Here is a 14,924-nt window from a genome sequence, read left to right on the forward strand (position 1 = left end):
GCTTTTAGGTGCATTTCTCTGCTGGCCTTTGTTGATTAGGGGCCTCTGCCAGTCCTGAGATAGGTTTTCTTTGACAACCTTTGCCAGGCTCTGAGGATTTAGGTGATTGCAGAAAGGGCATTTTAGTTCTGTTACAGTTTTCAGGTGGGCAGGTTGCGGGGCAGAGAGCCTTTGGCTCAGCCCCGTGTTTTGTGCTGCCTCTGGAACGGGACGGCTTCAAAGAGCACCTCGTCCTGTAGCTGCAGGGCGGAGGCCTGGGTCCCACCAGGTACTCCTTCTCCTGTGCCTGTAATGGGAGTGCTGGGGGTCGCTGTGTTGAGGAGTGTGGGAGTTCTTCGTCGTGGAATAACATTCTCCACGAGGAAGTGTAGTATATATCCTTTAAAATCGTAGAAAACCATCCCAGGAGACACCTAAACATTAGATCAAACCTTCATGGGAAGGTGGCCGTTTTATTGCCTTCATTTTCCCAGGCCTTTGTCATTTTGAACCTGCAGTGCTCCCCTCCTTTTCTCTGGGATCTGAGAGGCTCTGCTTGTCTTTTTTTCTTTCATTCTCTGTGCTGCCTCCACAACCAGTGTACTCCCATTCACACTGTACTCCTGTTACTTCAGGACCAGAGGACGGAGGTGCGGGGCGCTCGGACAGGGGAGCTAGTACTGGGCCTGATGGGCACCATGCGCAGCAGGGAGGTTGAGCAGCATGGATGGCACCGGCCTGGTCCCTGACTCGGGTTTTGTTTCTGATGTTTTTTCTAAAACTCTCTGAGTTGAGCTCTTAGTTCATACTACTTGATACGTAGGTTAGCACTAACGTCGAGTTCTGCCAGAGACTGGCGAGTCCGTTTAGGGCATCTGTTTCAGGTCTTGACTGTCCTCATCCGAGTCTTCCAGTAAAGGAACGGTGGGCTGCCTTTTCTCATCTTGTTGCTTCAGTTTGATAATTCCTTCTTCTTTGGCATACTCCCTTATTTTTTACTTATAAGGCTTAGTTGGAATGTTTTTTTAATTGGTTTCCTGAAGATGTAGACCTGTGATTTTTGTTTTAAAGGACTTTTCTCTTTTGGGGGTAAGAGGGCATGGGTGATACGGTCCTGTGCACCTGGGCTGGGCGCCTGCTTCAGGGAGCTCAGTGCTGCATGGGAACCTGACCTTGCTTGTGCTTTTGTGGAGGGTGCACCCCCAGGTTATTGCTTGTTACTGGGACTTGAGAAACAAGAAGTGGCATACTGGGGAGAAGTCCGGGTCGAAAAATGGCAGGCCAGAGGAATGGCCTTTTTATTCAGACACTGCCCTCCGACTTTATTACGGTGAAGTTTATTAAAGTGGTCACCCGTCTGAAAAGCCACCAGGAAAAACAAATATGGACCTATTAGCAGGCATATAATGTGAACTGTGCTTCACAGCATAAGAAAGAACTCCCTGTCCCAAGAAGAGAGAGTTCAGCACTGTGACTTGTGTAAACAGAGAGTGTAGCTTACAGATGCAGGCATGCTCCGTGCCAAATACAACTTCGGGCCAGCGCTAATGCCAGGGCCCGAGCTTCCTTACGCAGCCCTGGGAGCTTGGCGGGTTGAGGATGAGGCCCCGGCCGGCAGGCAGCCCTGCGCTCCAGCCCTTTGCCCTGTCGGAGGGCCAGCCATGCGAGGGTCACCTTTGCTCTCGTCTCCTCTCTGCCTCTGATGATGGGTGAGGAGCTCCCTCCGTACAGGGATACTTTGGAGTTTTGTGGGTCTGTTTTTGGCGGGGTGAAGAGAGGGTAGAGTAGCTTGCTTGCTTGCTTCTTTCTTTTTCTCTCCTTCCCTCCTCCTTTCCCACAAATACTGCCTCCCATATAGAAGTTATGCCAGGTAAAGGTGGGTAAACATGTTCTTTACAAGCCCCTTTTCTGACTTGACCCATTGGTCTGTCGTTGCTTCCTTCCCGGATTTTCCCCACCTGTACTTCTGTGTGGCACCTGTCAACCAGGACCTGACTCCCCGGATACCTTGCCATAGGCCCTGGTGCCCTGGGTGGTGGCGGTCGGAGTATGGGGGAGGAGGCCCTGGTAGTTCCGGGTTTTGGCTTGAAGTTGTGCTGCATGGTTCGTGGAGTTTTATTTCTTAAACATTTACCAAAAGAGCACCCTTGAGTGAAATCTCAGCAGCCCTCTTTTGAATTGGGAGTTCCTAGAGTTTTTCGGGGGAGGACAATGAGGTTTCTGCGGTCAGAGCTGCTGCAGGCTTGAGGAAGCGAGAGGGTAGTGAGAGCCATTGCCTCCCCAGCCTGAGAGACCAAGGGCGTGGCAGGCCGAGGGGTTCCTGCAATAGGTCAGCCCCGGGCTCTGCTGATACAGTGACCTTGTTCCATGGCAGCTCCATGGTTACCCTGCAGCTGCCAGCACTCGGGAGTCAGAATGCAAATATGAAATGTCAGTGACCCTTTCTCTCCCTTTCCAGGTGTTTAGGACAGACCTGATCACCGCTATGAAGTTGCATGACTCCTATCAGCTGAACCCAGATGAGTACTATGTGTTGGCAGATCCCTGGAGACAGGAGTGGGAGAAAGGGGTCCAGGTGCCCGTGAGCCCTGGGACCATCCCTCAGCCTGTGGCCAGGTAGACGTGCCTCTCCACCTGCCATTGCCTTTCTGCCCTGACAGGTGCCTGAGAAGAGCAGTGAAATAACAGGGGGCCTCAAGTGGCCACAGAAATGTGTAGAAACACACGTTAGGTCCACAGAGTAGTGATTTTGTGGGCCATGGGCCTCGAAACTTAGTATTCCAGCCATCTTGGGAAGGTGCTGCTCTCTTACGAGAGGAGGGCAAATTCCAAGACATTTTGGGGAGGTGACTGGTTGGGGGAGGGAAATGTGGATGTTTACACAACTGCTGCTTTTTTTCCCTCACCCCACCCCCACTCCTGTTCACCCTGGAGAACAGTTCTACTGGAGAGGAGTGCCTGGCTTCTTGGGTGTTGCAGGGATGGGCTCCACCTCCGGAGGAAGGCAGGTGTGAGGAGGCCTGCCAGGTCATGGTTATGTGGAAGGGGAGCCTTCGGAGGAGGGACGTTTGAGGAGTTCTCCCCCGGATGGACTTTGCCCAGTTGTTCTTGCCGGGCTTTCTCTGGAGTGACCTATAAAGCACTTTTCCCCTTAAGGGTCTTGTGGGCCCGGGTCCTTGATGACTTACCTCCGACGCGGAGCTGGAGCCAGTTCGCTCATTTGTTCACTGTGTTGCTCAGCTGATGTGGAGGCCCCTCAGAGGGAGGGAAGATTCAGGGCCTCTGTGCTCAGCTAGTGCCTGGTTTCTCTGCCGTGCTGTCGGTCAGCTGCCAGCTTTGTGAAGTGGGCTCTTGTACCATTGCAGTTTTGGGGTCTCTGTGACAAATGTCCCCATAAGTGTGCAGGTTTAAATGACCACTCCGGTGCCTCCGTAGGCCCGAGTCCTGGACTCTGCAGGATAAACACCGTGCTGGCCTTTGAGTCTACCTCTGGGGCACAGCACGAGCTGTTTCAGCATTGGCAATCCCCATCCAGGAGTGACTCGCCAGATCATTTTTTTATTTGGGAGCCCAGCACAAGAGCAGCTTATGGAGTATTTAGCTGAAACCCTGCTCTTGGCTGAGTCGGAGAAAGAACTCCTTTTGGTTTGCCTATTTCAGTGTCCTGTGGATAAAATCAGTCTGGTAATTATGAGGCAGATGACAGTACTCTGACACTCTTTGGACCACTTGTTGATGCTGACACATGGCGACGTGGGGGAGGAACCGTGTGGACGTGCGGGGCTGTGATGCTGGGGCTGTGTCTTTAGGAAGAGCGCCCATCCTTCCAAATTGGGAGGGATTCGATCTTGTGTGCTGACATTTCTTTCGAGTGGGGTGCGGTAGAAGGCACTCCAGGTGTTAACAGGTTTGGGGAGAGGGTGGCAGTGTAAGGAGAAGCGGGAGCTTGTGCTCCTCTCCTGGGATCCCAAGGGTGTGTTGGGAGAGTCCCCTACTTGGCTAGGCCTCTTTTGGATTCTTAGCCTGCTTACTAACGGACAAGGCCTAGTCTGGTTTTCACGATTAGAGGTGGTGGGTTTGTCCCCTTGGTTCCGCAGTGCCCCGCTGTGCAGGTCCTGCCTTTGTGGCTCTCTGCCGTGTGTTGTTGAGAGCCCGGGGCTAGGCCTTCAGCAGGGTGCACATGCCTGATCGGTGGAAAGTGATTTAGTCTCGAACCCTTGAAACCCAGGGGGCCAGTGTTTCGGGGCTGCTGGTGGGTCGGGGCAGCTGCTGTCTTAGATCAGGGCAGGCCATGCAGCATCCCGGGAAGCAGATGGGAAAAAGTGGGTGTTGAGGATGTCTCAGTGTTTTCACTCGTATCTATTTCCCTCATGGGGGCTTTAATGAATCCCACTTAGTTTTATTAGCAGTGACATTAGGGTTTTAAGCCTGTCTTTCTGGTGATAACCTGGGGTTTAGGGCGTTGGAAGTGGAAGCAAGTTTTGGGCCTTGTGACAGACTTGCTTTCATGTGGCAGGAAGGGTAATCTGGCTGCTTTGTTTCCTTGTTAACTAGGCTCGTGTCTGAAGAGAAATCCCTCATGTTCATCAGGCCCAAGAAATACATTGTGTCGCCGGGCTCGGAGCCTCCAGAGTTGGGCTATGTTGATATCCGGACACTGGCCGACAGTGTATGTCGTTACGACCTCAACGACATGGACGCTGCGTGGCTGGAGCTGACCAATGAGGAATTTAAGGAGATGGGTGAGAGACCGTGGGTTATATTGTTCTGTTAACGAAGGACGACTAGAGAAGACTTCCCGGCATACGGGTGTGTAGTGGAAGCTCCTCAGCGTCACCTGGTGAGGCCAGCGCCATCCTCGCTTCAGTCTCAGAATCCTAGGGTCTTGTTCGGGATTCGCGTGTCTGGCCACGGCACCTGGGTTCAGAGGGACTGAGGCTGTGAGAGGCTTGTAGAGCAAGTGGGGGGATTGAAGAACGATATTTTCCATGGGCGTGGGAGGCAGGATTCCCCATCTCTGCCCTGATCTACCCTCCTCCCTTACTTACCTCAAGGGAACCGAAGCCCAGAGCAATGAAGTGACTTCCCCAAGATGACAGGAGGGTCTGGTCCACACAGTTTCCTGCTCTGGTGGTGTTTTCCAGCAATTTCATTCAGATCCTTTCTTCTTGTGGCCTGTTGTTTCTCACAGTAAACTCCATGCCAGCCAAGCTCACCGTTTTCTAATACACCTCTTGTATTTTACCTCCATGCTTCTCCTCAAGTCCTGCTCCAAACCCGGAGTGCTTTTACCTTTTACCTGTTCACCTCGGTCCTGCTCTCTTTCTGTGAAACCCCCGCTTGGCTGAACATTTTGCCCATTGTGGTCTATTTTCTATGAGTTCTTCTTTTTGTGTGTACCCACCGCTCGGAGCTTCTGTACCTTGTTTTACTTGCGCCTCCTGGTGTCAAGACCAGGATGGCACGTAGGTTTCCTTGACGCCCCTGACTGCTATGTGCTGCTCGAAGGGCTGTGATGAGCAGGCGCACGGAGGTCAAGTCTGGGCTCGGTGTGAGAGACTCTGAGGACTCGTTAGAATTAGTGCTGTGGGTCCTGGGTCGGGGAGAGGTGGCAGAGAGGTCTTTTGGCGGTTTGGCACCCAGGGAGCATCTACAGAATGCTTGGTGGCTGATCTCAGAGCCCTGAGGGACAAAGACTGCTTTTGCTGCAGATCAGTCCCTGAGCCTCGCCCAGGGCCCTGCAAACAGCAGCTGCCTGCTGGGCTGCCTCGCTGCTCCCAGCCCGCTGAATGGGAGCAGCAGTGCCGACTGAGCCGGGAAGGTTGTTGCTTTCTCCTTGTTTGATCGCTCACGTATTTTGACAAAGAGCAGTGCCTTCCTCCTGGTCCCTGCTTTTAAAAGGTGTTAGTGGCCAGGATGTTGGCAAGCCAGGAGGCTGTTTTACCCAGTCTGTTCGTAAGTTTTCAGAGCTCTCTTGGACCTGAATACCGTTCAGTTCTAGCTTCAAAGATCATAAAGTTCTGCTTTGTGGCAGCTGTATCAGGACCCGTGTCATGCACTGGACTGGCTCGGTGTCCTGTCTTACGGCAGCGGGTACGGCCAAAGACGCTGAGGCCTTTGCGGGTGGTTTAAGTAACGCGTACGGGGCTAACTCACCAGATTGAAAGGTAGTGTGGAATACTTTGGCAATCTATGTCTAACATAAATTGAACATACGCTTTTTAAGATGTTTCAGTTTTTATTGGTCTTTGTAATGGGAGAATTTAATTATAAGGCATAGGATTGTATTTTCAAAGCCAGTGTTGGCTTCACAACTGGTAGCAAGAATTGAGATGTAAGTGCCTGGCCAGGCTGTGGAGGATCTTACCAGTAAATAGAGTGTGAGAGATGGATAGGTGGCTTTTTTGAATATGTGCTTAGAGCTTACCACGGTGTCAGCTCTGATGTGTTTTCCAAATTTTTGAAAAGTGTTAATTTGATGGTTTTATGTTTATCAGAGTCATTAGAGCCATAAAAGTTGGCTCTAGTGACCTTTCTATTGTTTGTTGCCACTTACGTGTTCTGTCAGAATATTTTTATAGCCTGTTTTTTTCTTTCTGCATGAGTATTTTCATTGTAGGAAGTTTGGAATAGATCCACAAGTGGAAGAAAATAAAAGTCTTACCTCACCACTACTGTAACCACGATAACCACTTGAAATTTATTTTTGATCATTCTTGCATAAGAATGCATTTTATTTGATTCACAATGAGCTATTTCCTTTGCTTCAGACATTCCTTGTGTTTCATGTGTCTTTCATGTGTCTGATTAACTATGCATCTCAACTTTGTAAATTCAGAGGGTGAGGAGGGATAAACCAGTTAAAAACATTTGTGTGCTCACAGTGAAATCTGTTCTCAGAGCAACATTTTCAGCAGCGAGAAATGAATGTTTTGCAGAAGACACCCAAACCATAATATATGGTCATGGTGTTTTTAAAAAAATATTTATTTATTTAGAAGATTTTATTTATTTGAGAGAGAGAGCGAGCATGAGCAGGGAGAGAGGCAGAGGGAGAGAGAAAGGAAGAAGCAGACTATCCACTGAGCAGGGAGCCTGACTCGGGGCTCGATCCCAGGACCCTGGGATCATGACTTGAGCCGAAGGCAGACGCTAAACGACTGAGCCCCCCAGGTTCCTCCCCCCCCTTTTTTAAGATTTTATTTATTTGAGAGAGGGAGAAGCAGACTCCACACTGAGCAGCTCTATCCCAGGGTCCTGGGATCATGACCTGAGCCAAAGGCAGATGCTTGATTGAGCCACCCAGGCGCCCCATGTGTTATGGTTTTGAAGTCACTTACATGTTAGTTGTTATGTATAATATAATGAAATGGTAGTTTGACAATATATGTATTTAATATCCTTAAACCCTTTCAGGATTTATCTTTTGCTTTTCTACTTACAGCACTACATCTCAGTGCGTGACCATAAGTAACAAACTGTTGCATGGAAGATTCTTCCTGCCTTTTAATTTGAAGATCCTTCTTTGGAACAGTGTGAGAGGCATTCAGTAGAAAATGGGACACTCAGGATGGATTTATTTATAAGATGATTTATACATTGTAAATATAAATATACTAATAATGTCTTACTGTAATATTTTTATTAAAAATGTTTTTGTGGCATTTTTCCTTTAGGAATGCCTGAATTAGATGAATACACCATGGAAAGGGTCCTGGAGGAATTCGAACAGCGATGCTATGACAATATGAATCATGCTATAGAGACTGAAGAAGGCCTGGGCATTGAATATGATGAAGATGTTGTCTGTGATGTCTGTCAGTCCCCTGACGGTGAGGACGGCAATGAGATGGTGTTCTGTGACAAATGCAACATCTGTGTGCACCAGGTATGTGGGCAGTAAGGCCCAGAAAGAACGGAGCCGCCTGGGGCGTGAGCTCACCTGCCGCCAGGGAGGCCAGAGGTTTTACCCCGGATGGGGTCTATTTTCCTGCTGTCCTAAGTGAGTGAAAGAAGTGTGCTCAATGGACGACATCTTTTTGTTCCTAATAGGTTCTTACTGTGTTTGAAGTATTTCCTGCTACTTCTTACATAACTGGAAGAATAGGATCCTCTGTGGAAATCTTCTTCCCTCACATGTTTTTATTCCTATCCATAGAAGTAAGGTTTACTTCAAAGGAACATATGAGCCCCCTCTATCCTGGCTCTCACAGCTGAGTTTAGAGATGAACACTGGGGCGGGGGGTGGAGGACAGTTTCTAAAAGGTGTAGTTAGTTTGCTGTATGAGTTTGTGAGGCTGCCATAACGAAATCCCCCAAACGGGGTGGATAACAGACATTTATTATTTTGCAGTTCTGAAGACTAGAAGTGTGAAATCAAGGTGTATTGGCGGGGCCATGTTCTCTCAGAAACCTATGGGGGAATCCTTCCCCTTGCGTCTGTCTGGCATCTGGTGGTTTGCTAACAATTACTGTGTTCTTCGGTTTGCAGCTGCACAATTCTAGTCTCTGCCTTTGTTGTCCCATGGTGTCCTCCTGTGTCTGTCTGCACATGGCTACCTTCTCCTAAGGACACCCGTCATAATGGATTTAGGGGCCCACCTTACTCTCCCGTATGACACCATCTTAACTGATAATTATCTGTTACGACCCTGTTTCCAAATAAGGCCACCTTCTGAGGGACTGGGGTTAGGATAACTTCGTAACTATATGGGACTCAGTTCAACCCATAACATTTGCTAATGTGTTATATAAAAACTGTGATGTTAAAGAAGAGTAAGGAGGTTCCTTTTCTTAAATGTTATTTCCTGTCCTTTGTGATGCCCACTAGCATTTGGTGGTTGCTTGCTACCATCCGACTTCAGTAAGGATGGGCACTGGTCGATTTTAACAGCTGTGACCATCTCTGTCTCTTCTTCTCTCTTCTGTATTCCTTAATGCAATAATGAAGTAATTTGGATTTCTGGGGACACTTGTTCACATATACGCTCATGATTTAAAAGGCTATCCATCTGTTGTTGAGATTTAAAACAAACTTAAAGACTCCTGTGGAGTAGTTCTTTGGGTGACCTCTCAGAAAGAAGAATCAAGTTTGTTCTGTGAAGTTCTTGCTGATCATATTCCTTCTAATACGTCTTCCTCTTGGGCTTCCCCTCTGCCCGAACACGTCACCACCGGTGGCCTTGTGTCCGCTCATCCTGACGAGGAGATGGGAGGCCACAGTCTCTTGCTTTAGTCATGTTACAGGCTACCTTTTGGCTCTAGATTTTCAAATTATCTGGGAAGTTTCCCTGGGATAACAGAATTCTCAAAGTGCTTTTGTTGTGTCAAGATCACTGTGACTACCAGTGTTGCCGTTCTGTTGCTGGTTTTCTTTTCCTGGGTGAAGCTTCAGTATTTTTTATGCCATTTTACTTATTTTTCCTCCCTGAGAATTTTGAGAGCAAGGGTTCTCCTTGAAAACTTGTTGAACCCCCTGTTTTATAAATGGGCTCACTGACGTCAGGTTGGGCCGTTTAGGGCCCCCTGTGGTTTAGTAGCAGCGTTGGAACTGGGACTGGGGACCCTGGGCCCCCAGCGCCCCCCCGTGCCCAGCCTTCTGCCATGCTACATTGCCCCTTTGCCCTCACATTTCACCTTCCTGTTGGGAGGTTCTTGAAGGCTTCTCTTGAAGGCATACTGTATTTAATCTTTTAATTTAGCGGAGACTTGATTTTCCAGTAAAAGAAAGTTCTCTCTTCAAATGTGACTTTCTCTAGAAAGCCTGATGCAGACCTTTTTAGTGTTTGAAACCTTAATAGTGTCTTTTAGCCCTATTAGAAGTTTTTTTTTCTGGGAAGTCTGTGTTGACAGTGGCTCACTCATGGTACCGACCTAAGGCTCCTAAGCTCCAATCTTGGTGTTACTTAACTTTGCTCCTCTCTTCATGCTTGTGGTTTCCTTTCTGGGTCCTGGCTATTCAGATTGCAGAGTAGCTGTGTTTTCCTGTCTGGAGGATTGGAGCTATGTTACTGTGTCTCTCGACTTCCTGACTTCTGGTTCATTTAAGGATAAAGTTCTGAACAGTTTGGTGTTTTTAAAGGTTCTGAATGTGCTCCTGGTACCATCTTGGTTTTGTTTCTTCACTTTTCTCTTTTTGAACCATCTTAATGACTTGAGTGGTAAAATCCTCGATTTCAACAGTTTTATGTTGTCTTGTGTAATTTTGCCACCTTGTGCAAAGCAGGCTTTGTTTTAAATATTGGCTGAAGAGACCAAATTCTCTTTGTCTACAAGGTCTCATTTTTCTGTGCCTGTTGTGTTCACTTGGGAGAGGTGGTGGGGTCTAGTGAGGGGATTTTACTTAGCTATGGGAATGCAGAAGCTCTGTAGTTCATCCTTCTTTCAGAGGTCCTCTCCTTGAACAGCTTTCGGAGACTCCACTGCTTTGTGCATTTTTCCCTCCCTTTGTATCCCACCCACATCAGTAAATCAGAGAAGGAAAAGCTTCCCCCACTTAGCCTCATGGAGTTTTTTGAGAATTTACTGCCCGCTATTTAGAAACTTCGTGTAGATAGATAGGTGCCTGTAGCAATTGAGCAAAGCAGATTTTCTGCAAACCTTTTTGTCCTCCAGGAGTTTTCAGGACCACCTTCTGGTAAATAAGTATGTGTTGATCCCCAAAGATCCCAGATACCTCCTGGCTGCTACTGTGAGGCTGCCTGGCATTTTTGCTGAAGGGAGAGTGTTTCCAGCTGGGTGGATGTGGGAGAACCTCTGTTCTGTTCTGTTAAAATCTTTCTAGGTGTTTTTTAAATTGATAGATACATGGGGAAAAATAAATCCTGTTTCTCTGTTTTCCGTGGGGGATGTGCTGTGTCTTCACAGGCCTGTTATGGAATCCTCAAGGTCCCCGAGGGCAGCTGGCTCTGCCGGACGTGTGCCCTGGGGGTTCAGCCAAAGTGCTTGCTGTGTCCCAAGAAAGGCGGGGCCATGAAGCCTACCCGCAGTGGCACCAAATGGGTCCATGTCAGCTGTGCTCTGTGGATCCCTGAGGTAGGTGTGGTTCTTTTTTTTTTTTTTTTTAAAGGTTTTATTTATTTATTTGACAGAGAGAGACACAGCGAGAGAGAGAACACAAGCAGGGGGAGCGGGAGAGGGAGAAGCAGACTCCCCGCAGAGCAGGGAGCCTGATGTGGGGCTCGATCCCAGGACCCTGGGATCAGGACCTGAGCCGAGGGCAGACGCTTAACGACTGAGCCACCCAGGCGCCCTAGGTGTGGTTCTTAATAGGAGCCTAGCTCAGGAGTACTATGGGCTTTTAGCTGGGTGTGGGTGTGGGGAGCCGCTCATAAACACGGGGAATTGCAGCTGATGAGTAAAAAGACACCTTTTAATTGCTGTCTTTTTTACCCCCTCTTAAACGGTATCTCAGGCCTACTGTCATCTTGCCGTGGTATATAAATTTGTGGGAGTGTTAACTGGGAGTAGCAGTGAGTTGGATTCTCAGGTGGTTGTGTTGAAACTTCGCTTCAGAACTGTGTCCCAGCTAATCCCCCACTGCTGACGCGCGCTCCCGGGAGTGGGCCTGCGGCGCTCACAGCCATGGCCTCGCTCTGGCCTTCCCCAGGGGTCAGCCCTAAGTCCCTGGGCCTGGTGAGCCGTCCGTGCAGCACTAGGATGGTTAAAGAACCACTGCCTTAGGTCACATTTTTGTGATTTTCTTTCTAATTTCAGGTCTGGTCTAATTTATTTCAAGTCCAGACCTGACTAATTTAATTTGCATGGCTCACTATGAGACTATCATTTGTGATTCAAATGTCAAGCATTTTTTTTGGTGTGTGATTTTGGTGCATTTTTCCTCCTGAGGAAAATTATCTGGGAATGATTTGGATTGGAGTCTTGGTAGCACCGGATCTCATGGTTTGGTATTAACAGGGATACAGTTCAGTGATCCAGGCTGAATGCAGACAGGATGCCTTACTTATCTTGGGAATTTTCCACTTTGAATGTAGTAATGTTTTCTGACTGAAGAGAATGGTTTTCTTCACTGAAGGAGATACTAAAATTAGTATGTATTTACTTCATTGTTCACAAACTATTTAAATATATTTAAGAAGGCTATTTGGTCTTGGCCACTTCGTTGTGGGCCAGAGGTCTAGTAGATTGCATTGTGTCGATACAGACCCATCTTTGCTGCCCAACACTCAGGTGAGAAATGACTGTTACCAGTTATCTGAGTGTATTTATCAACAGGACCCCCCATCCCCGATGCACGGAAGGCATGGAGCATGGCGACTGGGCTCTGGGTTCTCTACTGCCGCTGGCCCAGAGCTGGCCCCTGCACTTGTCCAGATGCTCGAAAGTAGGGGTTTTCCTGCCCTAGGAGAGTGCATGCATGCCCCTTGCCACTGGCTGGCAGGAGGTCTGTAGGAAAATAGGTTGCTGCTGTCCGTGCTCAGCTCTTGCTTGTCTGATGGTCTCTGCTGCCTTGTCTTGCTATTCCTTGGGCCTCTAGGTGAGCATTGGCAGCCCCGAGAAGATGGAGCCCATCACGAAGGTGTCTCACATCCCCAGCAGTCGGTGGGCGCTGGTGTGTAGTCTCTGCAATGAGAAGTTTGGGGCCTCCATACAGGTAATCCGCTTGGTCATAATGGCGTCATTTTCCTTCTCTGTTTGCGGGCTGGACGAGGGAGGGCTCTGTGAATGGTCAGGGGATTTGGGGATGGGTCTAGGATCAAGGTTCTCACAGGTCTTCTGAGGCTGCTGAGGAATGATTTGAGCCCAGTGCAAACACCTTTAGCTGGTGGATTGTATCCAGTGTAACTGGAGCCCCAGCTATAACAATCACAGAGCACCTCGGAAGGCCGCCTGAGCTGTAAGGCAGGTCCAGTTTGTCTCTGGTTTCTGCCTTCCTGCCCCAAGCCGGCGCTGCAGCTCTTCCCACAGGCGAACACCTTCCGGGACGCACCAGTCTCGACCCTGGCGCCGTGGCCGCCCTGCCTCCTGCACTTGCAGGGCCGGTGGCAGAGCCGCCTCTGTGGCTGCCTCCCGACCCTGCGAGACCTTAGCTGGGCGCTGTTCGAAGTCCGCTCGGTGTGCCGATACCTTTGTGTTTGCTGGAAGAGAGTCCTCGGAGCGCCAGCCGGGTGGACGGACACCCACGAGGTGCCGCACCAAGTGTTGTTTGCAGAGGCTGCTCTCTGCATGCAGGTTGGATATCTTGATGCGTCGTGGCACCACGTGTGGGACGGGGTGCTGCTGTGTGAAAACCGGGCCTGCGGTTTTTGCGTCCATACACACAGATGTAGAAAATCATTAGGTAGGTAGAATTATGGAGGGAATGTAAATGATGTGCTGGTTTTGCAGGTTTTCTCAACCTCTGTGCTCCAGAGGTTGGTTCCGGGCTTCACCGTGATGCTGTTCCATTCGCCAAGGTTTCAAATGCCGTTTGTGGCGGACGTTGGCCCTGAAGAGCTGGCCGAGTGCCGCTCTTCCCGGGAGGTCCCACGTCAGGGCCACAGGCTGGTCTTCAGTCTCCGCCACACATGCTGAGAGCAGAGGCACTGTTTTAGAGCAGCTTCTCATGGGGCAGGAAACCCAACAGATCGGCACAGAGACGAACTGCCAGGCTTAGGTTTTAAGGAAAGGACCTCGTTGGGCAAAATCATTTTCTGTTTTGGCTGATAAGACTTCTTTCAGTAAAGTAATCCACTGACCGGAGGTTTTTAAAATTTTTCATTTTGTAAACCTGGTATTTCTGCTTTTCTTCATGATCACCTCCACTGGAGTTCAAGAATCCAAAATGTAACATATTCAGAAGTTGAGGCATGAGATAGCTGGTGGGGTTTGGCTACAGATCTTGAACGTTGTGCAGGGTTTTGCGTGTGAATAGAATCAGTCTAAAACTAAAACATGGCAAAACCCTCTGGCCTTTTGGGAAAGAATGGAAGATAAATTTTTTTAAAAGTCTCAGAATTAAAAACAAGCATTAGAGCCCTGGGAGTGCGTTTCTGCGTAGACCTACCCATGTGAGCACTTGCAGGACACAAGCTGAGGGAGACTGAGGGAAATGGAAGTTATTTCTTCCATGTTACCTGATGTTCTGCGGATAGGAATTTATGCCCTTTCCTGAGTACACCAATCCTGGTCCTGAACTGATGTTTGTGAGAGGTGGGTGAATGAGATCTTCTGTTTCTCTTTTGAAGAGAGAACGGTAAAATGACTTTTTTTTGTTGCCACTGACCTCTTTTCCCAGAACATTAATTTGAAGGAGTCTAAGAGGCCAAGTAAGGTTGATGATTTTTCATATCTTCACAGAATAGATTGATTTTATTAAAGAATTCCTCTCTGAAATGTCTGCAGCTGTGAAGGCTCTGGTTTATGTTTCTGTAACATCTGTTTGCTGAGTCAACCTGAATAGGAAAACCCAAAGGAAGGCCATTTGGCGCTTTTACAAAGTCCTGTATAAATATTCTGCTGCAGTTCATTCCTCTTTAAGGTTGGAGCGTTTGGGTTAGGTGTAGTTTAAGCCAAATCCAGAGAGTGTCACAGTCATCTGTTCCTACTTTTTCTGCCCACTTGGCCGTGTGCTAAAAGGGAGGAGCACTTTGTCTTTTAATGATAGTGGCCAGGTGTGTGTGTGTGTTCTGCCTGCCGCTAAAGCTGATGTCACACATTTCTTGGAATTGAGATTATTTATCGGTAAAATTAAGAGATTTATGTGAGTTCATGTGCCTTAAGTGTTTGTAATGGGGGGATTGGTGAAGGGAGCTGGATTTTCTATACTTCTGGGTAAAAGAGACTTTATAAAAATGGAAGAAATCACGGCTGGCAGTGAGTCACCTCTTAAATACTGAAATGATTAGGGGAAAAAGCCCCCACTCCAGCCTCTGTCATTTGTGGTTATGGGATTCAGGGTCTGTTGCATAAGTTTAGTTAAGCTTTTCAGCTGGCCTGGGGCCACT

General features: G+C 48.5%; 1 protein-coding gene across 23 annotated transcripts in view; it reads left to right on the forward strand.

The window, feature by feature from the left end:
* JADE1 (jade family PHD finger 1) overlaps window positions 1-14,924 on the forward strand; it is a 293,290-nt gene that overhangs the window by 263,729 nt on the left and 14,637 nt on the right. For all 23 annotated transcript variants that reach the window (XM_064585052.1, XM_064585051.1, XM_064585057.1 and 20 more), the window contains 5 exons: window positions 2,438-2,595; window positions 4,534-4,721; window positions 7,656-7,867; window positions 10,846-11,013; window positions 12,476-12,592. In XM_064585052.1, coding sequence (XP_064441122.1) covers window positions 2,438-2,595; window positions 4,534-4,721; window positions 7,656-7,867; window positions 10,846-11,013; window positions 12,476-12,592 — 843 coding nt within the window. The remainder of the gene's footprint in view (window positions 1-2,437; window positions 2,596-4,533; window positions 4,722-7,655; window positions 7,868-10,845; window positions 11,014-12,475; window positions 12,593-14,924) is intronic.

The sequence above is a fragment of the Mirounga angustirostris genome, unplaced genomic scaffold (genome assembly GCF_029215605.1).
Source record: "Mirounga angustirostris isolate CCGP_5_RB_7025 unplaced genomic scaffold, mMirAng1.0.hap1 SCAF_2, whole genome shotgun sequence".
Taxonomy (NCBI): domain Eukaryota; kingdom Metazoa; phylum Chordata; class Mammalia; order Carnivora; family Phocidae; genus Mirounga; species Mirounga angustirostris.